Below are 26,831 nucleotides of genomic sequence, written 5' to 3'. Positions count from 1 at the left end.
TTCGGGAAGTCGGTGGGTTGGATTTTTCTAGGGTAATGAGTGGGAGTGACTGCCAGGCTGGGCGCCTGGAGCCTCATTCTGGCTCTGCCTGGACAGTGGTCTGGTGGACCGGCCCACACAAGGAGTTGGGTGCCAGGGTGGACAGCAGGGCCCTTGAGAGGGTGCAGGAAAAGGGCCCAACGCTGCCTCCGTCCGGCAGGCCGGGAGACAGAGCTTCCCATGCTGGTCAAGTACATGTCAAAGGGTTTGTTGTGGTGTGACCCCTCTTCCCGCCTCCCCGTGCGGGGAGGTGGGGGCAGACGCAGGTGTGGCCCCTGGACACCTTCTGCACAAGCGTACACCACCCTTGGTGAAAGTGTGGGCAGCCTGTGAGACGGGAGACACAGGTCCTCCCTCTCCCCTGGCGGAGCTGGAGGAAGGAGAGCCCCGGGGAGGGAGACGCGGAGGCGGCCTCGTCTCTGCGCTGGGGCAGGTGGGAGGCCAAGCCCCCACTGCCCCCCCAGGAGCCACTGTGAACAGGACCCGCTTCCGTAGCTGAGGGACCTCGGGGAAACGCCCACGAGGGAAGGGAGGGATTCAAACGGCAGCTTGGAAACTCACATGCCGGAAAAATTAAACGGCTCCTGGTCGCCCCCCACCCCGGATAGACTTGTCCATGTCTGCCCACTCCTGTAAACTGTACCTTCCCCGCAAGGGATTCTGAATTCAAGGTCCTGTTTCTTCGAAGTCACAAGAAAAGTTTAATTTCTCAGAATAGTCTCAAGCAGAGTTAAGGAGCAAAACAGAACAGAAGCCCCAGGGCAGGGCTGTGTCTTCCGTCCTGGCCCTGCCAGACAGAATAACCACCCCTCCTCGGAAGAAATGCAGGACAAGGCCTCAGGAGGGCTAGAGAGGGAGCAAAGACAGGTGTGGACGGGAGGGAGCAGGTGCCCGGAGCAGGAGGCAGGCAGGTTGGGGGACAAGGCAGAGAACAAGCTGTGAGCGCTGCCGTCTACACAGCGAGCGTGTGGGCGTTCACTGTACAAGTCTTCCAACTTCTCTGGATGTTTGAAAATTTTTGTAACATGATGTTGATGGGGAAAAGTCAGAAAGTGAATCTGACGGTAGCACTGAAAACCCCAAGTTATTATGAAGTGCACCCTGAGCCTCATGCCTCCTGGTGTGCCCCTAACCCCTGGACCCCAATACCTGACCTGTGTGAGGGCTGAAGGGTGGGTCTCCCGGGACCATAACACCCCTCCTCACTCGCGTCTTTCCTGATTTGCTTTAAGGGACCATCGTGTCTGCCCCTTGTTGCTGCTGGGGTAGCCACGCAGGCCAAGGAGAAAGTGTGGCCCTTGTCTTTTAGTCTTTTGTCAGCCTCCAAGGCCTGCCCAGAACATTTCCTTGGAGAAATTTTAGCCTCTTGGCCCTACTTACCCCACCGGTAGATGTAGGTGACCACATGCGGGTTAACACAGCTGAGCATAACTGACTGGGGGGTTTCTCGCATTCTGCAGGTGTATTTTATACTAAGTACGTCAGTAGTGGAAGCACCGAGCTCTTTTTTCGGTTATTTGTGTATATGAATGTTGTGATGCTTTTTCAGTTTGAGGCTACATAGTCTACCCTGTCACGTCAAAACTGTCCCGAGCAGGGAAGAACACGCACCTTGAGTTCGAGCATCTTCAGCGGAACCCGGTGGAGCGTCCTCCTCTTACTGTGTCAGACCTACAGGGAGGAAGCATTTCACTCCAGGGTCAGGAAAGTGAGCCACTCGGGACCACGGCACAGCCCGTCCCTCTCCGCACTGTAGGAGGGCGGTGTCCCGTGAGACTGGAGTTTGCAGGAAAAGCTCAGTGGCAGGCAGGGGCGATCCTCCTCGACATGACCAGCGTGATGGAGGGGGCGAAGGGCCAGCGGAGGACAGGGCGAGAGTGTCACCCCTGAGCCCCGCAGCTGTAGCGTCTGCTGGGAGAGCAGGGGCTCAGGGGGGCCTGTCCTAAGAAACCTGAGCTCCTCGGCGCTCACCTGCCCCACAGATGAGCAGAGGCCATAAACGAAGCCCCGGAGAGTCTGTCCTTGAGCCCAGAGCTCGCCGCGGGCCCGTAAGCCCTGGAGAAGCGGACACAGGCGAGCAGGAGACCTCGCTAGTGTGGCCGCCGCGGGGACGAGGCCCGCCCGGACACGCGGTCGCAGCAGCGGCGTCAGACTTGCACAGTTCTAAGTGCCGCGAACAAGGCAGGTTTCTCAAACGTGAACCACCGAGGATCTCGCTGGGTCGCAGACTTTTATTCTACAGGGGAGGTAAAATTTGACCTTCACTGCCATAGAACATAATCTGACTTCTACCCTTTCAGGTTCCTGACTGAGACCCTATAAGAAAAGGCAGGTTCATGGGAGGAAAAAGAAACACAAGTTGAACAGCACGTGTGCCTCCTGCGTGCGCGGGAGACTCCCCAGGAAGCCCGAGAGCTCCCCGGAGTGGCTCTCGCCACCTCCTCAAATACCACCTACCCCTAAAGACGAAAAGTGTTCATTTGTTTCTTAAATCCCACGTAGGGGAAGGGAGGGAAAAATAAAATGAGCTGAAAACTGAGAGGGAGGCAACCATAAGGGATGCTAAGCTCTAGAGCAGAGAGCTGCTGGAGGGGAGGTAGGGCGGCGGGGACGAGGCGGCCGGAGGGTGAGCACCGGAACGAGCACTGGGCGCTACAAGCAAATGACAAGTCACTAAATCCTACCCCGTGAGGTTACCGTGAAAAGCTCAATAAATGGGTGTGGCTGTTTCGCAGATTTAAGTCCAGGCCATAATGAGGTACGAGTCAATAAGCATTTCTAGGGTCCTTTTCCTCTTCCCAGTACAGAGAGGGAGACACACCCCAACCCGTGGGGATCTCCCCGGTGCGACCCTTACACTCGCCTTTTGGAGCCTTTCCCGTGGCTGTGCTGTCCCTTCAAAATATTTTGGGGCGGCCAACTCCGCTCTCCTGCTTCCTCTTAGGGTCCCTTTTGGCTGGTGCTGAGAGTTAAGCCGATGTAAGACACAGATCGACAGGAGAAAAAAGCCGACCCATTGTGGAGTCCCGTTCTGCAAGATGCGGGGCCTTGAGAAGGAATGAGCCCCGGGAGAAGCGGTGGGAGTCGGGAGCTTTGCTCATGGGTTGAACAAGGAGAGGCAGTTTTAGAAAACGTCCTCGGCTGTGTGGGGAGACCGAGGAAGACAAGAGCCCTTTAACAAAACCTGTGCAGAATTCCCGGTCTCCACTTCTCATCCCTGATTGGAAGGGATTCTTTCTTTCTGGCACTGGGAGGACATGTCTCCTACAGGAATTTTATCTCCTGCTTTGAAGAAAAAGAAGAAAGGTAAGAGTGCTTTTGTTCGACTTACTGTTTTTCAAGTGTCTTTAACTTGAGGTAGGCAGTGTGCCCCGGCGGCGTATTTCCAGACGGTGTGTTCGGAGCTCCTCCCCCTGCAGCAGGTGTGAGAGGGGGCTGGCCGGGGGAGGGGCAGGGCCACGGGACCGCGCTGGCCGACTGGGATTGCAAGAGAGATGGACATTGACTTTCTCTAAAATATCCTTTGAGCCGGGACAGTTCTATTCGTGACTACCCCAATTTTTATTTATTTATTTATTTGACAGAGATCACAAGCAGGCAGAGAGGCAGGCAGAGGGGGAGGGGGAAGCAGGCTCCCTGCAGAGCAGAGAGCCCGATGCAGGGCTGGATCCCAGGACCCCAGGATCACGACCTGAGCCAAAGGCAGAGCCTTAACCCACTGAGCCACCCAGGCGCCCCAGTGACTACCCCATTTCTAAAAATTCTGTATGATTTCCCAGTGGTAGCACAGTTCATTCCTTTCAACAGCAAGTTGCTGAGGACAGGGAAGATTTTTATAGGGTCTCTAGGAGGATTTTTACAAAATTCATGATCTGTGTTCCTCCACTGATCATTATTCTGATAACATTGTTTTATGATGTTAATCAAACAAGGAGACCATTGGACTGAGGTGGTTTTAGGGTTAGGTCGAGAGGTTTTGTTTGCTGCCTCGTGGATAATAAAACAGCAACATCCAAGAATAACCTGCCCTTTTATGTACAAGTATGTGATTTAAAACTTCCAATATGGTTGGTTTTCCAACTACCAGAAAATTATTTTTAAACCCCCTGATAAAAAGACCACAGGGCCTTACGGCATGACTTTGCCCAGCTGGCCACAGAACCCAGCCTTATTCGGAGTCTGGGCTCAGAGCAGGATCTTAAACTAGGCAGTCAGCTGTCACCTGATCCGCACTGGGGAGGCCATTCTCCTGATAAGACCCTGGCCACCCCAAAAGGGAAAGTGAGCTTGCAGTGACCCGGCCACTTTCTTATCTAGCACAACTTCCTCGTGCCTGCTCCCTTCTGCTTATAGAAGTCCGTCCTTTCGCGCACACGTTGGAGCTCCTTTCCACCTGCTGGGTGGAGGCTCCCCGACTCGCACATCATTAAATAAAGCCAATAACATCTATAAAATTTTCTCGGTGGAATTTTGCTTTTTAATCCCCCCCGGAATTACTGTTTAAACTGCCACTATTTGGTAGACTCAAATGAATGGACCTCCTTCTCAGAAGTGAGCTTAGAAAAAGGAGCCTTTGAGAATGTTTGCAGCTCCAGGCGCATTCCCGGGGAGAGCCGGCTCCCGGTCCAGGAGGTGCATGTTCTTGTGTGAGCTCCTATCATGTCGCTCTACTGTTACTGAATTTCCATCCGGGCTCCCTAACCATTGGGCACCTTCTGGGCTTAAGAAGAGGAGCAGGGACTCTAGAAAGCCCAGTCATGCTTCTCAGATGTCCCCCGTCCTTTGGCAGGTGTGCTGCTGAGTGTTAAGAAAGGACAAGGCATGGTCTCCTGCCCAGCGGTTCTGTGAAATGACCCGGCAGACTCAGGAAGAGAACTGCACGAAAAGCACAATGGGCCCACACCCGAAAAACCCAGACAATATCTCCTACTGTTTCATCGACCTCAAGGAAGGAAAAATCCAGCTTCATGAAAACGTAAGATGTGTTTTCATTTTATTGTGTACAAAACCAAGCATACAATAATTTAACAGCAAATAACAAACATGCTCGACGGGGCCAGGCCGTTTGAAATGGACCCCTGGACACAGACATGAAGAAATCATGAATACTGCTTCTCTGTTATCTTGAAACACGATACCACCTAGAGTTTTCTATTTTTAACTACTCGAGTAAGTGAGGGTCAAGAGGAACTCGCATTTAAATCAGGAAAGGTAGAGATTGTTCCGTCTTTCTGGAAACTAGCCTACTGGCGTAAAAACCGGGATAAGCCTCCGTCCTTCCAGCCCGTAGCTGCCAGGAGACCCGGGGCGCTCTGATCCGGTCCACACAGGCTCCCGCCGCCGCCCCGCCAGTCAGCTCCGATCCTTCAGCCGGCCTGGGCCTTGAGGAGTTGAGAGCTAGTCTCGCCCCAGAGAACCATAGCTGATACTTATAGGTTTTTGCAGTTTCATTCGCTTTTGTACACTTTCACAACTGATTCTAAACCTTCAATGGTTCTTAATTTTCTCTACGCTTTTTTTTTTTTTAAACCTTGGATTATTTTAGTTGGTTTAAACACAACACGTATGTCAACAACTCCCAGAAGTGAGAGGCACTTCTCTGGAGACAATGACAGGTCCCCAGACTCGCAGGACCCTGGGTGGCTCAGACGGGATCACCCTCAGGAGGCCAGGACTCCGCTCTGGGGCGCGGTCTGCAGGGTCAGCGGGATTAGGGTCTGCAGCATTAGGACAGGAGGCTGTATCGGGAGGGGCTAGGAAATCCTGGGAAGGAAATTGTGCTTATTTTCTGCAGTGAGCCCCTGCTGGTCATCGGGGGCTCTGATCCAGCAGCAAGAATCCTGCTTAAAATAAACCGTCAACCTGAGGCAAAAATGTGAGTAAGCAAAGTCACCTTTTCAGGCTTTTCAAACTGTCATAACATGTGACATTATAACTGTCCCCCAAATTAGGAAACTGACTTCAGTTCAAAGCGCAAGGAACAAATGTGACATCCGAGGCACCGCCTCCCAGTTTCTTAACCAGGATGGTCTTCGGCTCAAATGTCCACCAGGAAGCGTGGACACGGATCCTTCACCCTGTAGGGCTTCCCAGAGGACCCCCACACGGCACTCATGGAGAAGGCAGCAGCTCACTAGAGACCCCTTAGTATTAATAATGGGAGTGCATGTATATACATGACGTGCTCACAGAGACTCATCGGCCCTGAAATGTCCTAAAGAGCCGGTGGACGTCGCAGCCGAGAAGGCATCACGAATGAGGGGCAGCGCCGGCCGGATACAAAGGACGAGTCCCGCCGCGCTCACAAGGAGCAGCGCAGGCAAAGGGCGCGGGGGGCGCCACGCAGCCACCACAGGAAGGCGAACAGAGCCGCGCTAGGGTTTCAAGCCGCAGTGCACACAGTGAGTGGACACGTCACAGCGTAACGGAGAACTAGGGAAATGAGCCCCACTAGATGGGCGTCTTCGTCCGTATAAAAAGGTACAAGATCTTCATGAAAACACGCACTCTCTCCAGCAGGCTGGTGTGGAAGGTAAAGAGCATAAGACAGAAACTGTGAAAATCTGGAAGTCGAGTCATGGGACAAAAGAAAACGGCCCTAAACATCTGTACATGTTGTTTCGTATTAGTAAAGTCTGATTGTAAATGGGATCTTAACATCTAACTTGTGCGCATTATTTTATTTACGAATGTCTCTTGTCCTTATCCTCTTAACTGAAGGGCCTTGGAAAACATTTGACCTAAAGGTGAAAAAAATAGAAACACGTATGGATGAAAGCAAATAATCATTTCAAGAGATAAACTGGCTTCCGTGATTAAAACATACTGTATATCCAGTGGTCCACCAAAGGTTTTAAAGATTTTACATTATTAACAGAGGCCTCACAGTGCGACTGAAATCCCACGTAGACCCAGCTTAGTGGTGGTTAAATAAGAAGCTTCTAGAAGAGTCAGGGAGCCACAGGACCCACTGTTTGTGAAGAAGACACCCCCCCCAATCTGGAAATGTGTCGCCCACCCCTCCGCCCTGAAGCAAGGTGATAAGATCCTGCTCTTGCAAAGTAAAGCAGATCATGTCATGTCGGCTTCCTACAGCAGGCCCCAGGTCCCGAATCAGTAACGTGATGCCGGTCACAGTCACAGTGCTCTCATGTGTATCTACGGTGCGTGGCAGGCCTTCCGTGCAGACTCCACAAACCGTGGCTTTACTACGTACCTTTTCTAGAAGCCACACATATGCCAGAGTCGCTTGGGTGCCAAGTGCTCCGCTCTGGGCTCCCACCAGGCAGGAAGGGTTCTTCTGAGACCCACTGGGCACTGCTTTCATCTCTGGGCAGAGAACACAAAGGTGGATTTCACCACCACCTCTGAGTTTCAAATGCCTTAAAAAACAAAACGAAACAAAAAACTATAAAAATATTAGATTCCACTGTCTGGAAAGAACAAGCAGCTCAGTGTTCCATGACTTTGCTCCAGAAGGGGCTCCCGAATGAGAGGAAGGGCTGTGGCCCCTCCTGGGCCTGAAGTAGACAGGATTTCTGTCTGGACGGTTTAGGAGAAAGGCACGGAGAACCCTCTTTCAAACATCTCAGACTCTGCACAGTTGAACACGGTACGCATGACCTTCGACCTGCAGGTGCTCGGGGCTGGGGCAGCTGGGGGGCAGCTGGGGGGCAGCTGGGGGAGCTGGACGGTGCGGCCATGGGGGTGTGCGCCTGGCAGCGGCGTCCAGTTCGGACTGGTCATTGTATGTCCTTATATGGCGCAGACCTGGGTTCATGAAGCTAAAGGGCTCTCATGTGCTTAAGATTGCCAGCACGAAGAAAGGCTCATTGAAAGCTGCCTTTCCTGGCAAATAAGCCGCAGCCGGCTGCACCCCAGGACCACCCGAGGACTCGCCTGTGGGTCGCCAGAAAACGTCCTTGGACTCACAGTGTGCCAACCTTCGGAAGAGCTCTGACATTTAGCACTCTGTGGGACTTTGCAACGCATCATTTCGGTTCTTGCTTGAATTTGTATGTGCTTGGCTTTACTCCATTAGTTTTGGGTTTCTTCTCGCTGGCTATGGCGGTGGGGACACAGCTGCTTGCTCCGCCCTTCTTCTTCAGGCCCGCGTGTGCCTGTGTTCTGGCCGCCCCGCCGGGGGTAGCGGAGTTGCGGGGGGTCGCCCCCTGCGCGGGAGCCCTGGCGCTGCCACTGTCACCACAGGGCGGGTCCCAGCGCTGGAGTCTGGGGCTCTTATTGACTTTCTTTCTCTGCTCTTCCATCCTCACATCGAGGGCTGGCTTCTGAGAACTCGGCCTGCTGGCCCGAGGCGCACGGAGGCCTTTGGCTGTGTCAAACGCGTAATAGGACGGTCGGGCTTCTTCTGGGTGCAGCTCCTTCCTCCGGGAAGCGCCAGGCTTGCAAGCCCCCTCCTGGGGAGGCCTGGCTGCAGCACTGGCCACCAACTTGCTTCTGCCTGGGCTTTTCAGAGCCCCCGTGGACATGCCAGGGACGGTGGGAGGCTTGGCTTTGGCGCTCTTCCCCTTCTCACCTTGGACGGTCTGCATCTGCAGCCACTCGAGCTGGACCAGCCTGTCGATGTACCTGGCGAGTGGCCCTACAGCGCCGCAGCGAGCTGCGGGCCTGGGCTCCGTGCCGGGTGGCACGGCCAGGTCGCGGAGGTCCCAGGAGTTGAACGGGGCCGGCAGGAAGTCCGCATACTGGTAGGAGGGGTGCGCGCCACCCCGGGCTTCAGCTTCGGCGTCTGACTCCAGGCCCGGGTCGGTAGCGTGGATCTCCTCCGCGCGCAGGTGCAGCTCCGGGGGCGCGCGCACCGACGGCAGCAGGGGCACCCGCTCCGAGTCGGATAGGTCGCTGGCGCTGTCCTCATCCTCGCCCACACCCTCCTTCAGGATTTTCATGCACTGCAGGTCCAGAAACAGCTCCTTCCCCGAGGCGCCCCGCCGCTGAGGGCCTGGTGGGCTCCTTTTGGGTTTTCCTTCTGGGAACCTGCTGTCCTGGAGTCCGTCCGCAGGAGGCTGGGAGGGCACGCGGGGCACTTGGGATTGACTCTGCCTCTTTCCTGAAGGGTTTTTTGAACGTTGTACTTTATTCCAAGACGGGCCACCATTCATATTGCTGTAAGAAAGAAAACTGTAATTCTTAGTTCGTAAGACACAAAGAGGTCTGGCTGTGATTAAACAAGCAGGCTCCCCTGGCTGTGGCCGGCCCTGTCCCTGGGAGGGGCAGTGGGCCACCCTGGGCTCTAGTCAAGAAACAGTGCAGGGCACAGGGGCCAAAAGAAGTTGCACGGATTCAGTCTCATATCAAATAGTATCACTTCGGAAAAACACTGACATTTCTTAAAGTGCTTATAATTTTAGACCAGTCAGGTATACTTTAAAAAAACATCACCACCACCAGTTTGGAGAATATCTGTCCTAAACTCTCCATCTGTTCTGCTGTTGGTGAACAGTGTTTAATGACCCTAGTGAGTAAAAGCCATGGTTTCTTTCTCAAGGCTACTTTCCATGAAAAGTAAACAAGGTGTAAAATGCAAGTTTTCTACAACTTAATCACTGATGAGTGGTGATTCTGAGCCCTTGAATCTAATCTAATCTAATCTTAATATGAAAGAGTATAGCACAGACAACCTGTACCTTTAATCAAAAGCTTACTAAAGTATTCTCAAATAGGAAACACATTCAGGAAAACTTTAAAAGGAGAGAGAAAAAAAAATATCACAGGGTGCTGTAAAGCAGAGCATGAATGAAAACAGGATTACTGCTGTCTTGCGAATTGTGCAGAAAAGGGAATGATGACTAGGAGAGCAACCGCCCAGCGATTTACTCTGAGGGAAGATCTTCTACCAGAGTTGAAAATACTTTCTTTTCTGTGTATTTACCCAAAACACAGCATCTCACTAGGATTCACAATACCTCTCAGGAACCCAAGTCAGGTAGGGTAAAAGCAAATGAGTGTTAATATGCCTTCTGGAAACCTCAGAGGTTCACTGGTCCTGTGGTTTCTACCACAGTAAGCAATCATTTGAAAATACGTGATTTCTTAATAAATATGAAAGGTGTTGAATCATGGCCAACAAACTAACACATGCTCAGTGTATGTTGAAGAAATGGAACTCATAACCAATCCTGTTATAACTCTTGTTGACTCTGTCAGTGTACATCAATAAAAGTGATTATCAGGATCCTTTTTATAAAAAAGGAAACAGTCATAGAAGGGTAATTAAGTGGCTTAACCCAAAATGATAGGTTCTGCTAATGGTGGCAGAATTATGACCTCTGGAATTCTTACTAACTCATAATGTTTAAAACCACTTTGCCAACTCATTTCTGTTGCATAAAAAATGTAAACACAGATTTCTTCCCCACAGACATTTTTTTTTTTCCAGCCACACATATTCGGCCTAGAGAACTGGTATCATGTGCCTTTTGCAAGATAAAGCAATTAAAATCATTTACCTGCTTTTCTGATGAGACTTCATCACCCTATTCCCTTTCTTGAAAAAATCAGATGGCTGATCATCTTCTAGGGTTTGACAGACTGTCTAAAAAACAAACATGCTTTTAAAAATAAAAATTTAGATAAGATAATAAATTCAATAATTTAGATAAGATAACAAATACCGTGACAGCACACACACAACACAACAGCAGAACAGATCTAATAAGGTTTTCCCTCAGAATTTACATCACCTTTTCTGTCGTGCTTGAAATATTCTTGCTCAGTATGTTTGCAGATGATGACAGCTGGGGAAGTGACTTCTTTATTCCTCTTATATTTGGAAAGGAAGACTCACCACCGGAACTGGAAGCAACAGAACCCTGTGGGTAAATATGGATTGCAAAGGGTCCCGCCCCCAGTACTGGGCTGGCTTGCACTGGTTTGTTTCGAAATATTTGCATAGTATTGAAATGGGGGGGGTACTGCCTTCTGTGTACAGTTTCATCTTTTTTGCTTGTTTGTTTTTCACAGTGGATATTAGATATAAAATCACACAGCTATAAATGTTGCCTATGGAATCCTTCCCTCTCTTCTTATACACACAGACACACACACAGACACACACACACACACACGCCTCCTCAGAAATGTGTGGGGCTAATTAATGATTAAGATTGGGTATTACTCCAATCTCCCATGCCCATTCATTCATTCATTCATTCAACAAGTAATTACAGGAGAGCCTTGAAAATGGCCAGGATTAGGCACACATCCCAGCTGTCATGGAACAACCACTCTATTGGGGAAGCTCCCCTTTAATTCTCCCGCCTTCGGGATCACATCAGTGCATTAAAAGATTGTCAGTATAGTAATTCAGATCATATAATGTTATCTCTGTGAAATTCCATTGATTTGTATCAAGAATGCTGCTTTCCCTGATCTTGAGTGGGTGGCCTACTAAAAGGGCCCTGATTTGAAAGTGAATACTTTCTTCCACGACACCCGGCACCTCCGTAAAATAGACAAGAGGTGGGGTAGAAGACTTTTCTCTTCCTGAAACTCTGCTGTATTACTTCTCATCAGCGCCTGTGCCTTTCAGCCAGGGCACACAGGCTCTCACAATTAGTGACTTACACCATCAGCAGGCTTGATTTATGTTAGATGTAGAGAAGGTTCTTTACTGGGCCAGCCCTCCATCAGTCGTTTGGTTTTCCTTCTGCTTTGTCCCCCGGGACGATAAAAGGAACCTTCTACGATGGCTGGCCCCGTACTGCTGTCTGGAGGGCGCCTTTGCACCTTCCCCAGTGCATTTCACCTGGCACGCTCTACAGGTAAGCGGCGGCGTTTTCGGGCCATTACAGAGTGAAATAGGAGAAAATTCTTGCAGGGGGCCTGCATCCTAAGATGCAGAAAGCAAGCTCGCGGTTTCCCTGGTGGCTCGCGCCCGCAGCGGAACAGAGCTAAAGGTCTGAGACTCTGGCTACAGAAAGGCTTCCCCAGCGCCAGCGGCCGATTAAGGGCAGCCGCGTAATTCATCACAGGGCATTAACTCCGGTTCCCAGGTCTTCGGGCCCCGCGCCAGGAGCCGGACAGGGCAGCACCGCCCCCTCCCCACCCTCCGGGGAACTGGCTGGCGGTCCGGGCGGCAAAGCATTGTGGGTGATGTGTGGTGGGACGCCAGCCCCTTGCGCAGCGAGGCTCCCTCGGTCTGGCAGGGGCCCCAGGGTGCAGGGCAGACGTCCAAGGAGCTGGCTAGCCTACAGGCTTCCAATTAGCCGGGGGCCCGCTTCTGGAAAGGCCGATTGATGCGCACCCCCCAACCCGGTGACCCAGAAGTCCAAGGGCCCGCAGCATGCATCTTTCTGGTCCTCGCTGGTGCAGACACAGGTCTGCGATCGATAGGCGCAGGGACCCGGCAGATGCAGACAGAAATTGATCAGACCTGTTGGGCGATCGCCGAGGACACGTGACGAGGCCGCCAGGCAGCCTCCCCGGCGCCGGGGCGGGGAGGCCGGACTGCGGCGCGCTGCGGCAGGCCAGGGGAGGCGGCGGCGCGCAGGGCTCCCCGGCTGCGCGGGGCCGGCGGGGCCGGCGCGCGGCGGCGTCACGAGGGGCGGGGCGCAGGCTCGCCGGGAAGTTGCGCCCCGACAAGTTGCAGCCATGTAAGTAACGCAGCGGCCGGGAAGGTGGGAGGGGCTGCGCCGCCCGCGTCCCCCGACCAGGGCCTCGGAAGAAGCCGAAGGGAGGCGCTACCCTGCGCTCCCAGGGAGGGGGGGCGCGGAAAAGCCTCCCCCGGAGAAAGCACTCATCTCTCGGCTGACGATCTCCTTTCTCGCTGCAAGAAGCGGAAGACCTGCGCCAGGACTCGGGGGGCGCGGCGGCGGACGGGGGGAGCGCACAGCCGGCCCCAGAGGCTCCCTGCGGGCGGCGGTTTTCGGCGGACACTAGGGAATTCTGAGCCCGACGGGGACCCCGAGGTAGCGAGCTCCGGGTCCGGAGGCTGCCCCTCGGTTCCGGCTTCCTGTCGCCCGACGGCTGGCCGGGCCATGTCCGGAGGCTGGGGCTCGGCGGCCCTGCCCCCCGCCCCGGGGTCGCGGAAGCCCGCCCCGCGAAGCCTCAGCTGCCTCTCAGACCTGGACGGCGGCGCTGCCCGGGAGCCACGGCCCTGCAGGCCCCCCGGGAGCCCGGGCCGCGCGCCGCCTCCACCCCCCGAGCCCTCCGGCTGCGACCCCCGCCTCCGGCCCATCATCCTGCGGCGGGCGCGCTCGCTGCCGAGTTCCCCCGAACGGCGCCAGAAGGCTGGGGGCGCGCCGGGAGCCGCGTGCCGGCCGGGCTGCAGCCGGCAGCTCCGCGTACGCTTCGCCGACGCGCTGGGCCTGGAGCTGGCGCAGGTCAAGGTGTTCAATGCGGGCGACGACCCGTCGGTGCCGCTGCACGTGCTGTCGCGCCTCGCCATCAACTCGGACCTGTGCTGCAGCAGCCAGGACCTGGAGTTCACCCTGCAGTGCCTGGTGCCCGACTTCCTGCCGCCCATCGAGGCCACCGACTTCAGCGAGCGCCTGGGGCGGCAGCTCGTCTGTTTGGAGCGCGTCACCTGCTCCGACCTGGGCATCAGCGGCACGGTGCGTGTGCGCAACGTGGCCTTCGAGAAGCAGGTGGCGGTGCGCTACACCTTCTCAGACTGGAAGAGCGCGCATGAGGTGGTGGCCCGGTGGCGCGGGCCCGCGGGCGCCGAGGGCACGGAGGATGTGTTCGCCTTCGGCTTCCCGGTGCCGCCCTTCCTGCTGGCGCTGGGCTCGCGCGTGCACTTCGCGCTGCGCTACCGAGTGGCCGGGGCCGAGTACTGGGACAACAACCATGGCCGCGACTACAGCCTCACGTGCCGCAACCACGCCCTGCACATGCCTCGTGGGGAGTGCGAGGAGAGCTGGATCCACTTCATCTGAGGGTGGCCCGGCCCGGCCCGGCCCGGCCCCAGCGGTTCCCTCGCCGGTCTCTCCCGTGCGTGCGGTTGCTCTTCCTCATACCCCACCGCCAGCCCGAGTCTTCTCACTTCACTTCCCGCTGCAAGGTCCCTGGGCGGTGGCCCTTCCCGTCTTCTACTTGAAACATCTGTGTAACTAGGTCTAAAAAGTAGCCTCAGGTGGCCGGAAGGCCGAGTCTTAGAACGCGCCGGGGGAGGGTGCTGGGTGGGCGGATGCATGGCTGGGTCGGCCCTTCCGGAGAGAGCCCCGGCGGGGAGGGTGGGGTGGGTTGGTTGGTGGGTTTTTTGGAAAGGCCGGCATCCTCCTGCTAGGAAAGCCTGTGGCTTTTGCATGTGTTCTGACCGGGTCTCTGTAAATGTAGCTGTTATTTATGATCATTGTGATGTTGGAACATTTTACCCTGATTGGATGCCTTCTCAAGAACATTCTGGATTTAACAAGCTAAAAAATAAGCCCTGTGTGTCTGTGCCCATTGCAAACAGAATGTTCGGTGTGACCCCCATCGTGGTCCCTTGAGGCGTTTCTGCCCTGGGACAAGGAAAACCTGAGACTAGGTTGCTTGCCAATGTCTGTAGACTTCTAACAGTGGGAAACTATTAATAGGCAAGAAATTTATGCCTCATCAGTCATCATACAGCCATTCCTGGGAGTTCAGGCTGCCCTGGTTAGGCCATGTGTCTTCTACATCAACAGCCAAGGAAGGGGGGAAAGATGGACTTTCAAAACTAGCAAAACAGCCCCTTCTCTTGCAGTCTCGCCTCCCCCTTCCTCTCTTTGATAATTATGTATCTGCATGTTATCAGGCCATTCTGTTTAGGTTTGAGACGACCTAAACATTTTAAGAAATTCTGCCTTAAGTTATTTCAATTTTCAGGCACTTCTATGGAAAAATTTCAGGCAACAATGCCCTTTGCAATTACCTTTTTGATGACTAAGGTGACTCCTTTAATGTCTGCTTAAGTGTCAGAAAATTCCAGCGGTCATCCTTCAGAAGTCAGGTTATCAAGTGGAACTGGCAGGTGTTTTTATCAGTAGCTGGAGCCCTGCAGGAAAAGTCATCAGTATTTATACTTTTTAATCATTTTAAATTGTATTCATATTTTCCCAGTTTTATCAGCTACCTGCCAACTTTATTGTTTGTGCCTTCAGACAGGAGAGTTTCTAACATTGTCTGGACTTTCCCCACCTCCCCATTTTTAAAATGTTCAATGCTTTTCCTTCTTTGTTGTTTATCTCTAACCAAGAAGTCAAAGCCTTTGTGCCCTGCTGAATGCCAGGATGACTTAAAACTCCCAGCGAGCTGCCGCTGATTTCTTTTGGTGCTGAGCGGTGGTCTCTCTGACAGCAGGTGCTAACACTGAGGTGTGGAAACCCAGCCAAGATGAACAAGGCCTCCAACTTGGGAAGTTTGGTTCTAATACAGTTGAAACCAGTGTCATTAATTTGTGATAGCTGTCACCAATGAATTGACTCTCAATTTTTGAATACTTATTGACATTTGTCAAATCGCTATGTAAACGATGTGTTTTGCCTTTTAACCAATTTGTTTTATAATTGCAACTTATGTGTTTCTAAAATTCAAAGAAGAGAGGTCGCTTTCTTTGATACCTTTTGATAATAAGAACACTGAATTTTGATTTAAAGTGTTGTAATTCAATAGAACAACCTTTGGCTACTAGCACTGTGCACTACATTGACATGCAAGAGGGACAGAAGCCTATTTCCATTTCCTGCTGTTTAATTAACTGTCCAATTAGGTCACCAAGCCTCTGAGAGCCTTAGCTGTTGTGTCCTTGGCCCAAGCCCAGAGTGCAAGACAACTGTCCAGAGCATTCAGGTATAAGAGTTAGAGCTGTCAAATGTATTGTTGCGTAAAAGGCATGTAAAGAATCTTATCCACGTGAAAGTCACTTGTCAAAAAGGTTCTGCTCATGGAATATACAGTAAATGTTTTATCTTCGATAGTAAGAGAACCTCAACGTGCCTTTAAAAAAATCAACATTTAAAAATGTAAAAACTTAAATATACCTGCCTATTTGATAAAGAAGTTGATAAAGTTTAGCTTAAGGAGAACTTTCAGATCCTGAAACAGTTATATTGCTTAAATTTTAAAATTTTGCAGTGGATTGTGCAATTGTGGGGCTATCGCCCCAAACATATTTGAAGGTCATTTAAGATTATTTCACTCAAGCCTCAATATTAAAGTATGTGCATAAATTGCTATCTGAGGTGTGTTTTTCTTATCTAATTATAGAAACAAGACTTTAGAAACTTCTTGTTTAAGTCATTTCATACGTAAGTCTTACTCTTTCTAAAACACTATCAGATTTAGTGCCTTGCCAAAAAAGGGAAAATTGTAGGACTGCCCCTCCGCCTTAGGAGCACAGTTGTGTATGTCCTTGAGAAACAAATGTGGTCTCTTAGGTCGGGTCCGTGTTAACATCTGATGCAAGTTTGAAGGGAGTGTAGGGTGTGGGAAAATGATTCTTTCAATGCTTACTGAGTTCTGTGTGTGGAGTAATGAGTGTCTCTCTCCTGCCCCCCCCCCCCCCCCCCCCGCCTTGTGTCCCTCACCCAGCACAACGCCTTGCACTTCGGGGAAAGAAACTAACATGTACTGTGCCCTCATTCTTATTGGCTTGCCTCAGTGATAGGTACTGCATGCAGAGGATTTCGTTGAACTCTGAAAATTACCTGATAGATAATGCCCCTGCTTTCTTAGCCGACGAGAATGAAGCTCAGAGGGGTTTCAGCCATTCTTCTGAAGCCCCCCACCTGGTAAGTCTCCCGGTCAGCCTTCAACCTAGACCAAAGTCCACCTGCTCTGCCCTGTAACAGGAGGTGCTTGTGAAATTTAATGGGAAACCCAGTTATGATTGGGTTTTCCATCTAACACCATCCTCTAAAACCCTACTTAAGAACAATTAAGATGATCGCTTTTATCTTCCATGCGGTCGCGAACTAAACCCCGTGCTTGCCCGATCCGTGAAACAACAAAGCATCCTTAATTTTCTTCTCCACTAAAGGTGGTAAGACCAGAGATCGGGACGTGACTTCCCAAGTGCTTGTCTGCTGGTCCGTTTCGGAATTGCTTCCTGTTTCGCACAACAAGCATCCGTTGATCTTCTCATTTAAACGGATAACTTAAGTGGAAATGCTCCAAAAAGCCTGGGAAACAGTTGATGATTGTGCTCAGAACCACGCCTTCAGGGCCTCAACCTAACGTCCCCCAAGGGTCTGCGGTTTGGCCGGGGAGGGCAGCAAACCCTGGCACCGCTGGCGTCTAGGACACTGGAGTGGGGCGTGTCCCCCAGTGGGCGTGGCCACGGATGGGCGTGGCCACGGGTGGGCGTGGCCCGGTGGCACGTGGCCTCCCTCGGGTGAGTCGGGCCCTCGCCCGCTCGCACGGTTCGCAGTTGTGACCGGGTCCCCGCGACCCCGTCACGCCGTCACCGTCCAGGGGGCTGGTGGGCAGCCCAGAGGTCTCCCGGGGCCGCCGGCGTCCTGCACGGCGGCGAGTGGGGGCACCCGGCGTCCGCACCCGGGGAGGGCAGTGCCGGCCGGGTAGGGCCGCCGTCGCCTCCTCTGGGGCCGGGGCCGGGGCCGTGGCCGCAGCGCGCAGTCCCCTTACCCTGCCCCGCCCACCGCGGCGCCCCTGCCTCGGGCCTCGGCGATTCCTGCGTCACCGTCGGGTGCTAGGGGTGGAGCCTGAACCGCGCGCCGCGCTGATTGGACGCGCTTCCGAACGCACGCGGCGCTGATTGGTCGGATGCTTCCCGCCCTCCGTCGGCCGCCTGAGGAGCCGAGGCCGGAGACGCGACGCGAGGCTGCGGCCGTGGCGGCGGCTTCCCGGGCCGGACGGGGGAGCTTCTCCCAGCCGCAGGTAGAGCCGGGCGCCGGGCCGGGCCTCCCTGACGGTGGGGCTGCGTGGCTGGGGGCCGTGGCGCGGGGCCGGTCTCCGGCAGCAGCGGGTGGGCGAGCGGGGGGACGGCCGGCCCCTGACGGTTGAGGCGGAGCCGTTGTGGAAACGGCCGCGGCGGCGCGGCGGCGAGGACGACTGCGGCCGGCCGGGCAGCGCGGGCCTCGCGCCGATCGCGGGGCAGGCAGGGGCTGGGTCCGCACTACGCGCCGGGCGGCGGGCGCGAGCGGCGGGCGGTGGACTGCGGGGCGGCGCGGGGCCCACGCGCGGGGCAGACCCGGCGGCCGCCTCAGGTGAGGAGAGTCCGAGCCCCGCCCCCTGCCTTCGCGGTTGGCTGGGGCGGCGGGGCGGGCGGGGCCTGCGGGGCGGGCGGGGCCTGCGGGCGGGCGGGGCCTGCGGGCGGGCGGGGCCTGCGGGCGGGCGGGGCCTGCGGGCGGGCGGGGCCTGCGGGCGGGCGGGGCCTGCGGGGCGCCGGCTCCCACCTGCGGCGGCCCGGCTGTCTGCGAGCGCGGCGCTGGGGGCGCTAATGAGACGGGTGCGTGCGCGGGGCTCCGCCGCGAGGTCGCGGCTGTTCGCTGAGGCCGCCGGCGGGTCCCTTCTAGGGAGGGGCGAGGGCGCTGCTCCTCCCCGGTCCCCGTCCCTGGTCCCCGTCCCCGGTCCTGGTCGGCCTCCGGTCCGTGCGTGCACGTGAGCGGTCGGTGCGGGCTGGAGCGCGCGCCTTGTACTGACCCGCGGGGCTTTGGGGCCAAGGGTGCCCTCCTGTGGGGTTGCCGGCGGGTCTGCAGGCCCTGGCCGGTGTCTGCCCGCGTGCGGACGATGCGCCCTCCCCGCGCGCGGGGGCTGCGTTGGGAATGCACCCGGCGGAAGCGGGACGTCGTGTAAACGCTGCTTCCCTCGCGGTGTCTGCGGCGCTTCCGTCCCGCGGCCTGGATCTCCGCCCAGGTCTTAACCTCGGGGGCTGAGACTGGGCTCCCCGGTGGAGGCGGGGCCTACTTTAGAATTGTTCTTTCCTTTAAGAAGAACAAAATGTTCAGAGATTGGGAGGGAACAGGAGTTAGTAATGAACATTGGTCTTCAGTACGGTCATTTAATCCTGGAGCTGTTCGTCGTGATCCGACTTAGGAAATGTCCTCGTGAAGCACTTAGTCCCCGGCGGGCGGAGTCCGCGTCGTGGGCGTCGTGTGCCGCCGTGTCTGCGACTTGGGCCGGCGCGAGTCGCCGGAGCGGCCGCTGGCCTCAGCCGCCCTGGGCGCCTGCTGACTCCGCCGGGTCCCGTAGAGCCGTGCGTCCCAGCGGGACGTGTGACGCCGTTAGCAACGGCTCCTCGTTGGGCGACGGCCGCCGCGTTGGTGCTGCGCTCGGGGAGCGATTGCCAGGGAATCGGTGTCTTCTCATTCCTGAGCGCTTCGGCGGTGCGAAGCGGAGAGACAGTCGGCAGTGTTGGCGCAACCCGCCGCCTTCTCGGCCGCGCTGGCCTGGTGGGGCCTCCGCGCCCACGTAAAGGTCTACTGCTGTGTGCCAGGGAGAGCGAGCGCGCTGTGGGGGCACCGCAGAGGGACGGCCTCTCCAAGCCGCCTCCCTGCTAGGCTCCCAGACCCCTAAGAGGGCCTCGGAACAGGACCCATGAGATGGCGACCGACGCGGAAACCAGGAGCCCGATGCCCGCTGGCTGCCCCCCGCGGGCACCACGACTGTGTTTGAACAGGGTTTCCCGCACATACGACATGAACAGTGTGGCATGAGCCCGAAAGGGGTTTCTCTGGGGCCCGACGGTTGCAGGTCCAGGAATGAGCGTCTGTGCGATGGTTGTAGGAGTCGCCGGCGGGGGTGCCCTCTAAGGGAACAGAGGATTCCTGTGTGCTCCTTGATAAAGGGGGGCGTGTGGGGGCGTGACCGAGACCAGGAGTACAGGGTGTCGCTGTTCTGGTGTCTGTGCGTTCCATGTCTTAAGTCCGTCTGTATTACAAAGTCTCGGAGACAGCCTCCTGCTTCCCTTCGAGTCGTTTTTAGACGTTACTTATTACACTGCGTAATGAAGGAATCTGTACTTTCTTTCTGTGAGTGTGGGAAATAGAGGTCTGAATTTTTTTTTCATATGGTGAGTCCGTTTTCCTAATACCGTTTATCAACGAGTTTACCTGTTCCCCTCTGATTTATAAAGCCTTCTGTACGCATGAACTTACATGTTTGCCTATGCATTTGGACTCTCTTCTGTTGTTTTGATCCGTTTATTTCCTACTAACACTTTTTTTAGCATTGTGTCTTTGTGACATTTTTAAATATCAAATAGGATTATTCTTCCATTCTTTATTTTTAAAAAATTAAATTCCAGTATAATTACTGTACAGTGTTTTATTAGTTTTAGGTATACAATATGGGGATTCAGCAGTTCTACACATTACACAGTGCTCATCACAATAAGAGTGATCTGAATTACTTTTTTACTTAATTACTTTTTTACTTAATTATTTAATTAATTTTTTACTTAATTACTTCAGAGTAATCCAAATTCTTTTCATATATTTCACCATCCCTGTACTCACCTTGCCTCTGGTAAGCAACAGTTCTCTAGATTTAAGAGTCTGTTCTTGTTTATTTCTTTTTTTGTTTATTTCTTTAATTCCACGTACGATTGAGATCATGTGGTATTTGTCATTCTCTGACTGACTTATTTCAGTTAGCATTATACTCTATAGGTCTATCCATATTGTTGCAAATGCCAAGATTCCATTCTTTTCTATGGCTGAGTAATATTCCATTATGTATATACACCATCATCTGTGCCATTCATTTATTGATGGATACTTGGGCTGTTTCCATAAATTAGCTACTGTAAATAATGCTGTAGTAAACTATAGGGATGCATATATCTTTTGAAATTTGTGTTTTGCATTTGGGTAGATCACCAGCAGTGGAATTACTGGATCATATGGTAGTTCTAGTTTTACCTTTTTGAGGAACATCTATACTGTTTTCCAGAGTGGTTGCACCACTTTCATTCCCATAAGCACTGCACAAAGGTTCCTTTTTCCCCACATCCTCACCAACAGTTGTTTCTTCTTCTGTTGATTTTCACCATTCAGATAAGTGTGAAATGATATCTCATTGTTATTTCGATTTGCATTTCCCTGATACACGATTGTGAGCAGCATTTCATGTGTCCGTTGGCCATCTGTATGTCTTCTTTGGAGAAATGGCTGTTTTTGTCTTGTGCTCATTTTTTAAATTGAATTTTGTTGTTGTTGAGTTGTATAAGTTCTTTATGTATTTGAACACAACCCTTATCAGATATGTCATTTGCAAATATTTTCCACCATTTGATAGGTTGTCTTTTTGTTTTGTTGACTGTTTTCTTTGCTGTGCAGACTTTTTATTTTGATGTCATCCCAACAGTTTTTTTTTATTTTGTTTTCCATGCCTTAGGAGACCTATCCAGAAAAAGGTTGCTATGGCTGATGTCAGAGAAATTACTGCCTGTGCTCTCTTTTAGAATTTTTATAGTTTCAGGTTTCACATTCAGTTCTTTAATCCATTTTGAATTTATTTTTGTGTATGCTATAAGAAATTGGTCTAGTTTCATTGTTTTGCATCGTGGCTGTCCAGTTTTCCCAGCACCATTTGTTGAAGACACTGGCATTTTCCCATTTTATATTCTCGTCTCTTTTGTCATAGATTAATTGACCATATAATTAATCATGGATTTATTTCTGCACTTTCTGTTCTGTTGATCTATGTGTCTGTTTTTGTGCAAGTACCATACAGTTTTGATTACTATAGCTTTGTAATATATCTTGAAATCTGGGACTATGATACTTCCAGTTTTGTTCTTTTTCAAGATTGATTTGGTTATTTAGGGTCTTTGTGGTTCAATCAAGTTTTAGGATTATTTGTTCTAGTTCTGTGAAGTGTGATTTTGGTATTTTGACATGTATTGTTTTATAACTATAGGTGGCTTGGGTAGTATGGAGATTTTAACAATATATTTTCTCCCAGCCCTAATAGCATTCCATTTATTTGTGTCATCTTCAGTTTCTTTCATCAGTGTTTTATAGTTTTCAGAGTGCAGGTCTTTAAGTTTATTCTTAGGGATTTTATTATTTTTGGTGCAATTTTGAATGGAATTGTTTTCTTAATTTCTCTTTCTGCCACATCATTATTAGTGTATAGAAATGCATCAGATTTCTGTATGTTGATTTTGTATCCTGTGACCTTACTGAATACATTTATCAGTACTGGTAGTATTTTAGTGGGGTCTTTAGGGTTTTCTATGTATGGTAGCTTATCATCTGTAAATAATGAGATTTTTATTTCTTCCTTACCAAGTTGAATTCCTTTAATTTTTTTTTTCTTTACTGATTGCTGTGGCTAGGACTTCTAGTACTGTGTTGAATAAAAGTGGTGAGAGTAGACATCCTAATCTTGTTCCTGATCTTAGGGAGAAAGCTCTCAGTTTTTCACCATTGAGTATGATGTTAGCTGTGAATTTTTCATATATGGCCTTTATTATGTGGAAATATGTTTCCTCTAAAACTCTTCACTTTATTTTTGAATGGTATTTTTGCTGGCTATAGAATTTATTTGTAGTTTTTTCTATCAGCACTTTGTAATTTCTTCCTTCCTCTCTTTTTTCTCTCTTTCTCATTCCTTCTTTCCTTTCCTTCCCTCCCTTCCTTCCCTTTCTGGTGTTTTGTTTTGTTTTTTTAATTTGCTTTATTTTTTATTGTGTTGTGTTAGTGACCATACAGTGCATCATTAGTTTTTGATACAGTGTTCCACGATTCACTGTTTATGCACCACACCCAGTGCTCCATGCAATACATGCCCTCCTTAATACCCACCACCAGGCTCACCCAACCCCCCCAACTCCCTCCCCTCTAAAACGCTGAGTTTTTTTTCTCAGAGTGCACAGTCTCTCATGGTTCATCTCTCCCTCTGATCCATCCCCCCTTCACTTTTCCTTTCCTTCTCCTAATGTCCTCCATGCTATTCCTTACGTTCCACAAATAAGTGACTTTCTTCTTAGCACTTTGTGATTTCTTATAGTGTCCTTGTCTGGCTTTGGTATCAGGATAATGCTCACTTATGTAGTGAGACTGGAAGTATCCCAACTCTTCTGTTTTGGGGAAGAGCTTGAGCAGCACTGGTTTTAGTGTTTGGAAGAATTTACCAGTGAAGCCATCTGGTCCTGGACTTTCCTGTGCTGGGAGGTTTTTGATTACTGATTCAGTCTCTATATTCAAGACTAATCTGTTCAAATTTTCTATTTCTTCATGATTCAGTGTTATATTTCTCTAGTTTATATGTTTCTTCTGGGTTTCATTTCTTCTTGGTTGTCCATTTTATTGACATGTAATTGTTCATTGTCTCTTACGATCCTTTATATCTTTGTAATTTGAATTGTAATGTTTCTTTACGATTTTATTTGAATCCTCTTTTTTTTTTATTAACTCAGCCAAAGATTTGTCTATTTTACTTTTCTTTTTAAATATCCAACACTTATTTTCACTGATGTGTTGTCTTTTCAGTCTGTCATTTGTTTCCACTCATATCTTTGTTATTTCCTTCCTTCCACTAATTTTGGCCTTACTTTTTTCTTCTTTTTCTAGTTCCTTGAGGTGCAAAGGTAGGCTGTTTGAGATCTTTCTTTTTTCTTTTACCGTAAGCATTTTTCACCATAACCTTATCTTTTAAAACTGCTTTTGCTGTATTCCATAGTTTTTTTGCTATGTTGCTTTTCCATATCATTTGTCTCAAGGTATTTTTTTTAAATTTCTACTTTGATTTGTTGGTTGTTCAGAAGGATATTGTTTTATCTTCATATAATTGTAGAATTTTTGGTTTTCTTCTTGTAATTGATTGTTAGTTTCATATCCTTGTGGTCAGAAAACATGCTTGATATGATTTCAGTTTTTTAAATTTATTAAGACTTGTTTTGTGGCCTGACATATGGTTTATGTTGAAGAATCTTCCATGTGTGCTTGAGAAGAATGTGTATCCTGCTGCTCTTGGATGGAATGATCTGTAGGTGTCTGTCAGGTCTGTCTGGTCTAACATGTAGGGTAAGTCCAATCTTAAGGCACTTTAAAAAAGACACTGCTCTAAGTCTTCTGCTTTCATAGTTTTTGTTGGTCAGCTATCAGTTTGATTGATGCTACTTAAAAGTAATTTTTTTAAAACTCTCTGGCACTTTTAATGTTTTTGTTTGATTGTTAGCAGTTTCTGTGGTGCACCTGGATATTAGTTTTCTTTTTTGGTTGGGGATTCTTACGACTTTTTGAATCTATAGTTTGATATCTTTTATTGGTTTGGGGAAATTCTTTCTCATCATTTCTTTAGGACTATTTCTGCCCCATTCACTGTCTCCAAGCATTTCAGTGACAGATACATAGGACTTCATAACTTATCCCCTGTGTTGTTCTGTCTTCTAGTTTCTCTCCTCATATTTTTGTTTACCTTTGTTTCTTTCTGGATATTTTTTTCTGATGTAGCTTCTATTTCTATAATTTTCACCTGTGTGTCTTTCCATTTTATTCTTAATAAATTTGTTATTGACTATTTTTGTTTTTAGAATTATGCGATTCTTTTTCAGATTCTCTGTGGCCTTCCTTACCACCCTAGTTTCTAGTTTCTAGTTTTCTGTCAAAGTTTTCAGTCTTTCTGAATAATCTTTATGTACACAGTATTTATAGTTACTTTAAAGTATCTGATAATTTTACCATCTGGAGGTCCTATGACCCTGTTAGTCTGGGCTACCTCTGCTATTCCTCATGTCTTCATAGATTCGCCCAAGTCTATGAATTATACTTAAGTATTGCTTTGGTTTCATCTTACAGAGTTTTGTATGTATACATATTCACTTAAATATTTAGTCATTTCCATCTTTTTTTATCTTGCAAAGGGACATATTTTTGTTTACAAGTATAGGGAAAGTTTGAAGCTATCTTTGTAGTTGATTTCTAAATTTATTGTGAGAACAGGGTATCTATTATGTTATTCTTTTGCATGCTTTGTTTTTGCTTTTGTGGGTTAAGATTTTCTCTTTTATTATTCAGAAATAACCTCACAGTGTTTGTAAATTTGTCTTCTTTGGTATTCAGTGGACTCTTTAAATTTGTGGATGTCCATTTTTATTTTGGGAAAATTCTCGGTTGTTATTCAACTGTTGCTACCTCACTTTTTTTTTTTTTTTAATTTTTGGAATTCTTATTGAGTAGATGTTGGAATGTCTGCATCTCTCCTATCTGAGATATGAAATCTCAGCTTTTTCTTGTATGCATTTTGTCATTTTATTCCTTTGTGATATTCTGTATTGTATCACCCAACGAATAGTTGCTCCTGCAGACAGCTACCCCCTTAAGCTTCAGGCTTATGACAATAGTGCCTGTAGTGGATGCTTAAAGTTCTAGGCTAGGTCGTTTCTCAGTAATCACCCTTGTGGTTGTTGACCTCCAGCCTCCAGTACGTATTTCTTCCCGCTGTATTTGAGATAATACTTTTCGTATCCTCCCGCCACCCCATTTTCTATCTAGGAAGCAAGCTTCTGTGTGTGTGTGTGTGTGTGTGTGTGTGTGTTAAAATCTTTTAACAGGGGCGCCTGGGTGGCTCAGTGGGTTAAGCCACTGCCTTCGGCTCAGGTCATGATCTCAGGGTCCTGGGGTCGAGTCCCACATTGGGCTCTCTGCTCAGCAGGGAGCCTGCTTCCCTTCCTCTCTCTCTGCCTGCCTCTCTGCCTACTTGTGATCTCTCTCTGTCAAATAAATAAATAAAATCTTTAAAAAAAAAAAAAAAAAAAAAATCTTTTAACAGTGTGTGATACGACATTCTCAAACAGAACCAGGCTAAATTTCTATTTTCTGTGATGGCCTCGAGAGAATTAAGGAAAGAGTGAAGCCAAGTAAAAAATCGGCAAACCCGTACTTTGAAATTGGGGAAGCAAAGAGTGGGTCCCTGAGTTTCCAGTATTTTCAGGATCAGAGCTCTCTGAGTCAGGCAAAATGACAGAATGACTCCTAGCTGTTTTGAGATCTTGGAATCATTGTTGGTATACTGGACTTCCCAGCTAGCCATGGGCCTGGAACTGCCCCATTCGTGTATCGGCCAGAGCAGACAAGCACAACCAGATGGGGCATAATCACAGCTTATCCCTGACTAGGTTTGGATGGAGCAGCTGCACTTCGCAGCCGCTCAGCTCTGGAGGTCGGCCTTGGTCATTTTCATCCCTTGCGATAACCCAACCTCCATGGTACTGATCTCATCATGTTTTGGATCCACTTACCTGTAGTTTGGCAAGGCTTTATTGTACTTTTAAGAAGGCATATAAGTGTAAATTACAAATAAAGTTTGCCTTTGACAAATAGCAAGTTACAGTCGTGTGCAACTTACTATTCTTCCTCCCCAGGGAGCTGACAAACCCTCCCAGCGGAATCTTCCTCTCCCTCTCTCCCCTCACCACAGGCACAAATACACACACACTTGCAAGGAGGAATATACTTACTCCTAGAGATATAATCGTAAGACAATGTTTCTTTTTTTTTTTTTTTTTCACATAAATGCCATTACACAGTATCATTTGGCAACTGTTTTTAATTTAAAATTGACTGCAAATATCTCAAATTCCGGTTCATCTCTTATGTTTATGAAATTGATTATCATATACCACATTTTATTCATTCTTCACCTTCCCTCCCATTCCTAACTTCTTTCTGGATACTTTTGAATTTTTGCCACTCCAAACAGTGCTACAAAAGCATCTTTAGACTTGGCTCCTTATGCACATGGAACAAATGTTTCTTTGGGGATCAATTTTTTCCTCCTGGAGTTAATTGGAAAATATAAGAGATTTTTTTATTCATGCCTTTTGTCTGCCCGATATGTATGCCCTTACTGGCACTTAATTTCTCTGTTAGCACATCTGCAAGAAAGTAGACTGTAACTAACAC

The 26,831-nt window shown here is 50.0% G+C and overlaps 3 protein-coding genes across 10 annotated transcripts in view; 2 read left to right on the top strand and 1 right to left on the bottom strand.

Moving 5' to 3' along the window:
• Positions 1–5,015: 5,015 nt before the first annotated feature.
• On the bottom strand, positions 5,016–16,932 carry FAM217B (family with sequence similarity 217 member B). 4 transcript variants are annotated; one of them, XR_006603868.1, is made up of 5 exons: positions 12,431–12,550; positions 10,740–10,851; positions 10,506–10,591; positions 7,256–9,162; positions 5,016–6,559 (listed from the first exon to the last, which is right to left on the bottom strand). XR_006603868.1 is itself a non-coding variant. In XM_013060196.2 (5 exons), exons 4-5 carry the CDS (start codon positions 10,526–10,528, stop codon positions 8,031–8,033), a joined length of 1,155 nt encoding a protein of 384 aa, XP_012915650.1. In that variant the 5' UTR covers positions 10,529–10,591; positions 10,740–10,851; positions 14,894–15,016; positions 16,668–16,932; the 3' UTR covers positions 5,016–8,030. The 4 variants fall into 4 exon arrangements, 3 of the variants coding, with proteins under 3 accessions (XP_012915650.1, XP_004760023.1, XP_004760020.1); XM_013060196.2 differs by lacking the exon at positions 12,431–12,550 and adding exons at positions 14,894–15,016; positions 16,668–16,932 and having other exon boundaries at positions 5,016–9,162; XM_004759966.3 differs by having other exon boundaries at positions 5,016–9,162.
• Positions 12,607–16,196, top strand: PPP1R3D (protein phosphatase 1 regulatory subunit 3D). The gene has a single exon (XM_004759967.2). The coding sequence runs from the start codon at positions 13,035–13,037 to the stop codon at positions 13,932–13,934; it is 900 nt and encodes a 299-aa protein (XP_004760024.1). The 5' UTR covers positions 12,607–13,034; the 3' UTR covers positions 13,935–16,196.
• A 670-nt stretch (positions 16,933–17,602) lies between the features above and the next one.
• The window catches only part of SYCP2 (synaptonemal complex protein 2), a 70,835-nt gene continuing 61,606 nt past the window's right edge, over positions 17,603–26,831 (top strand). For all 5 annotated transcript variants that reach the window (XM_045070516.1, XM_045070515.1, XM_013060194.2 and 2 more), the window contains exon 1: positions 17,603–17,856. The gene's annotated coding sequence lies outside the window, so the exon portion shown is untranslated. The remainder of the gene's footprint in view (positions 17,857–26,831) is intronic.

Source organism: Mustela putorius, unplaced genomic scaffold, assembly GCF_011764305.1.
Source record: "Mustela putorius furo isolate JIRA1106 unplaced genomic scaffold, ASM1176430v1.1 tig00003972_pilon_pilon_pilon, whole genome shotgun sequence".
NCBI classification, from domain to species: Eukaryota; Metazoa; Chordata; class Mammalia; order Carnivora; family Mustelidae; genus Mustela; species Mustela putorius.
Note: the sequence above shows the minus strand (reverse complement) of the source record. Positions and strands in the feature narration are given on the sequence as shown.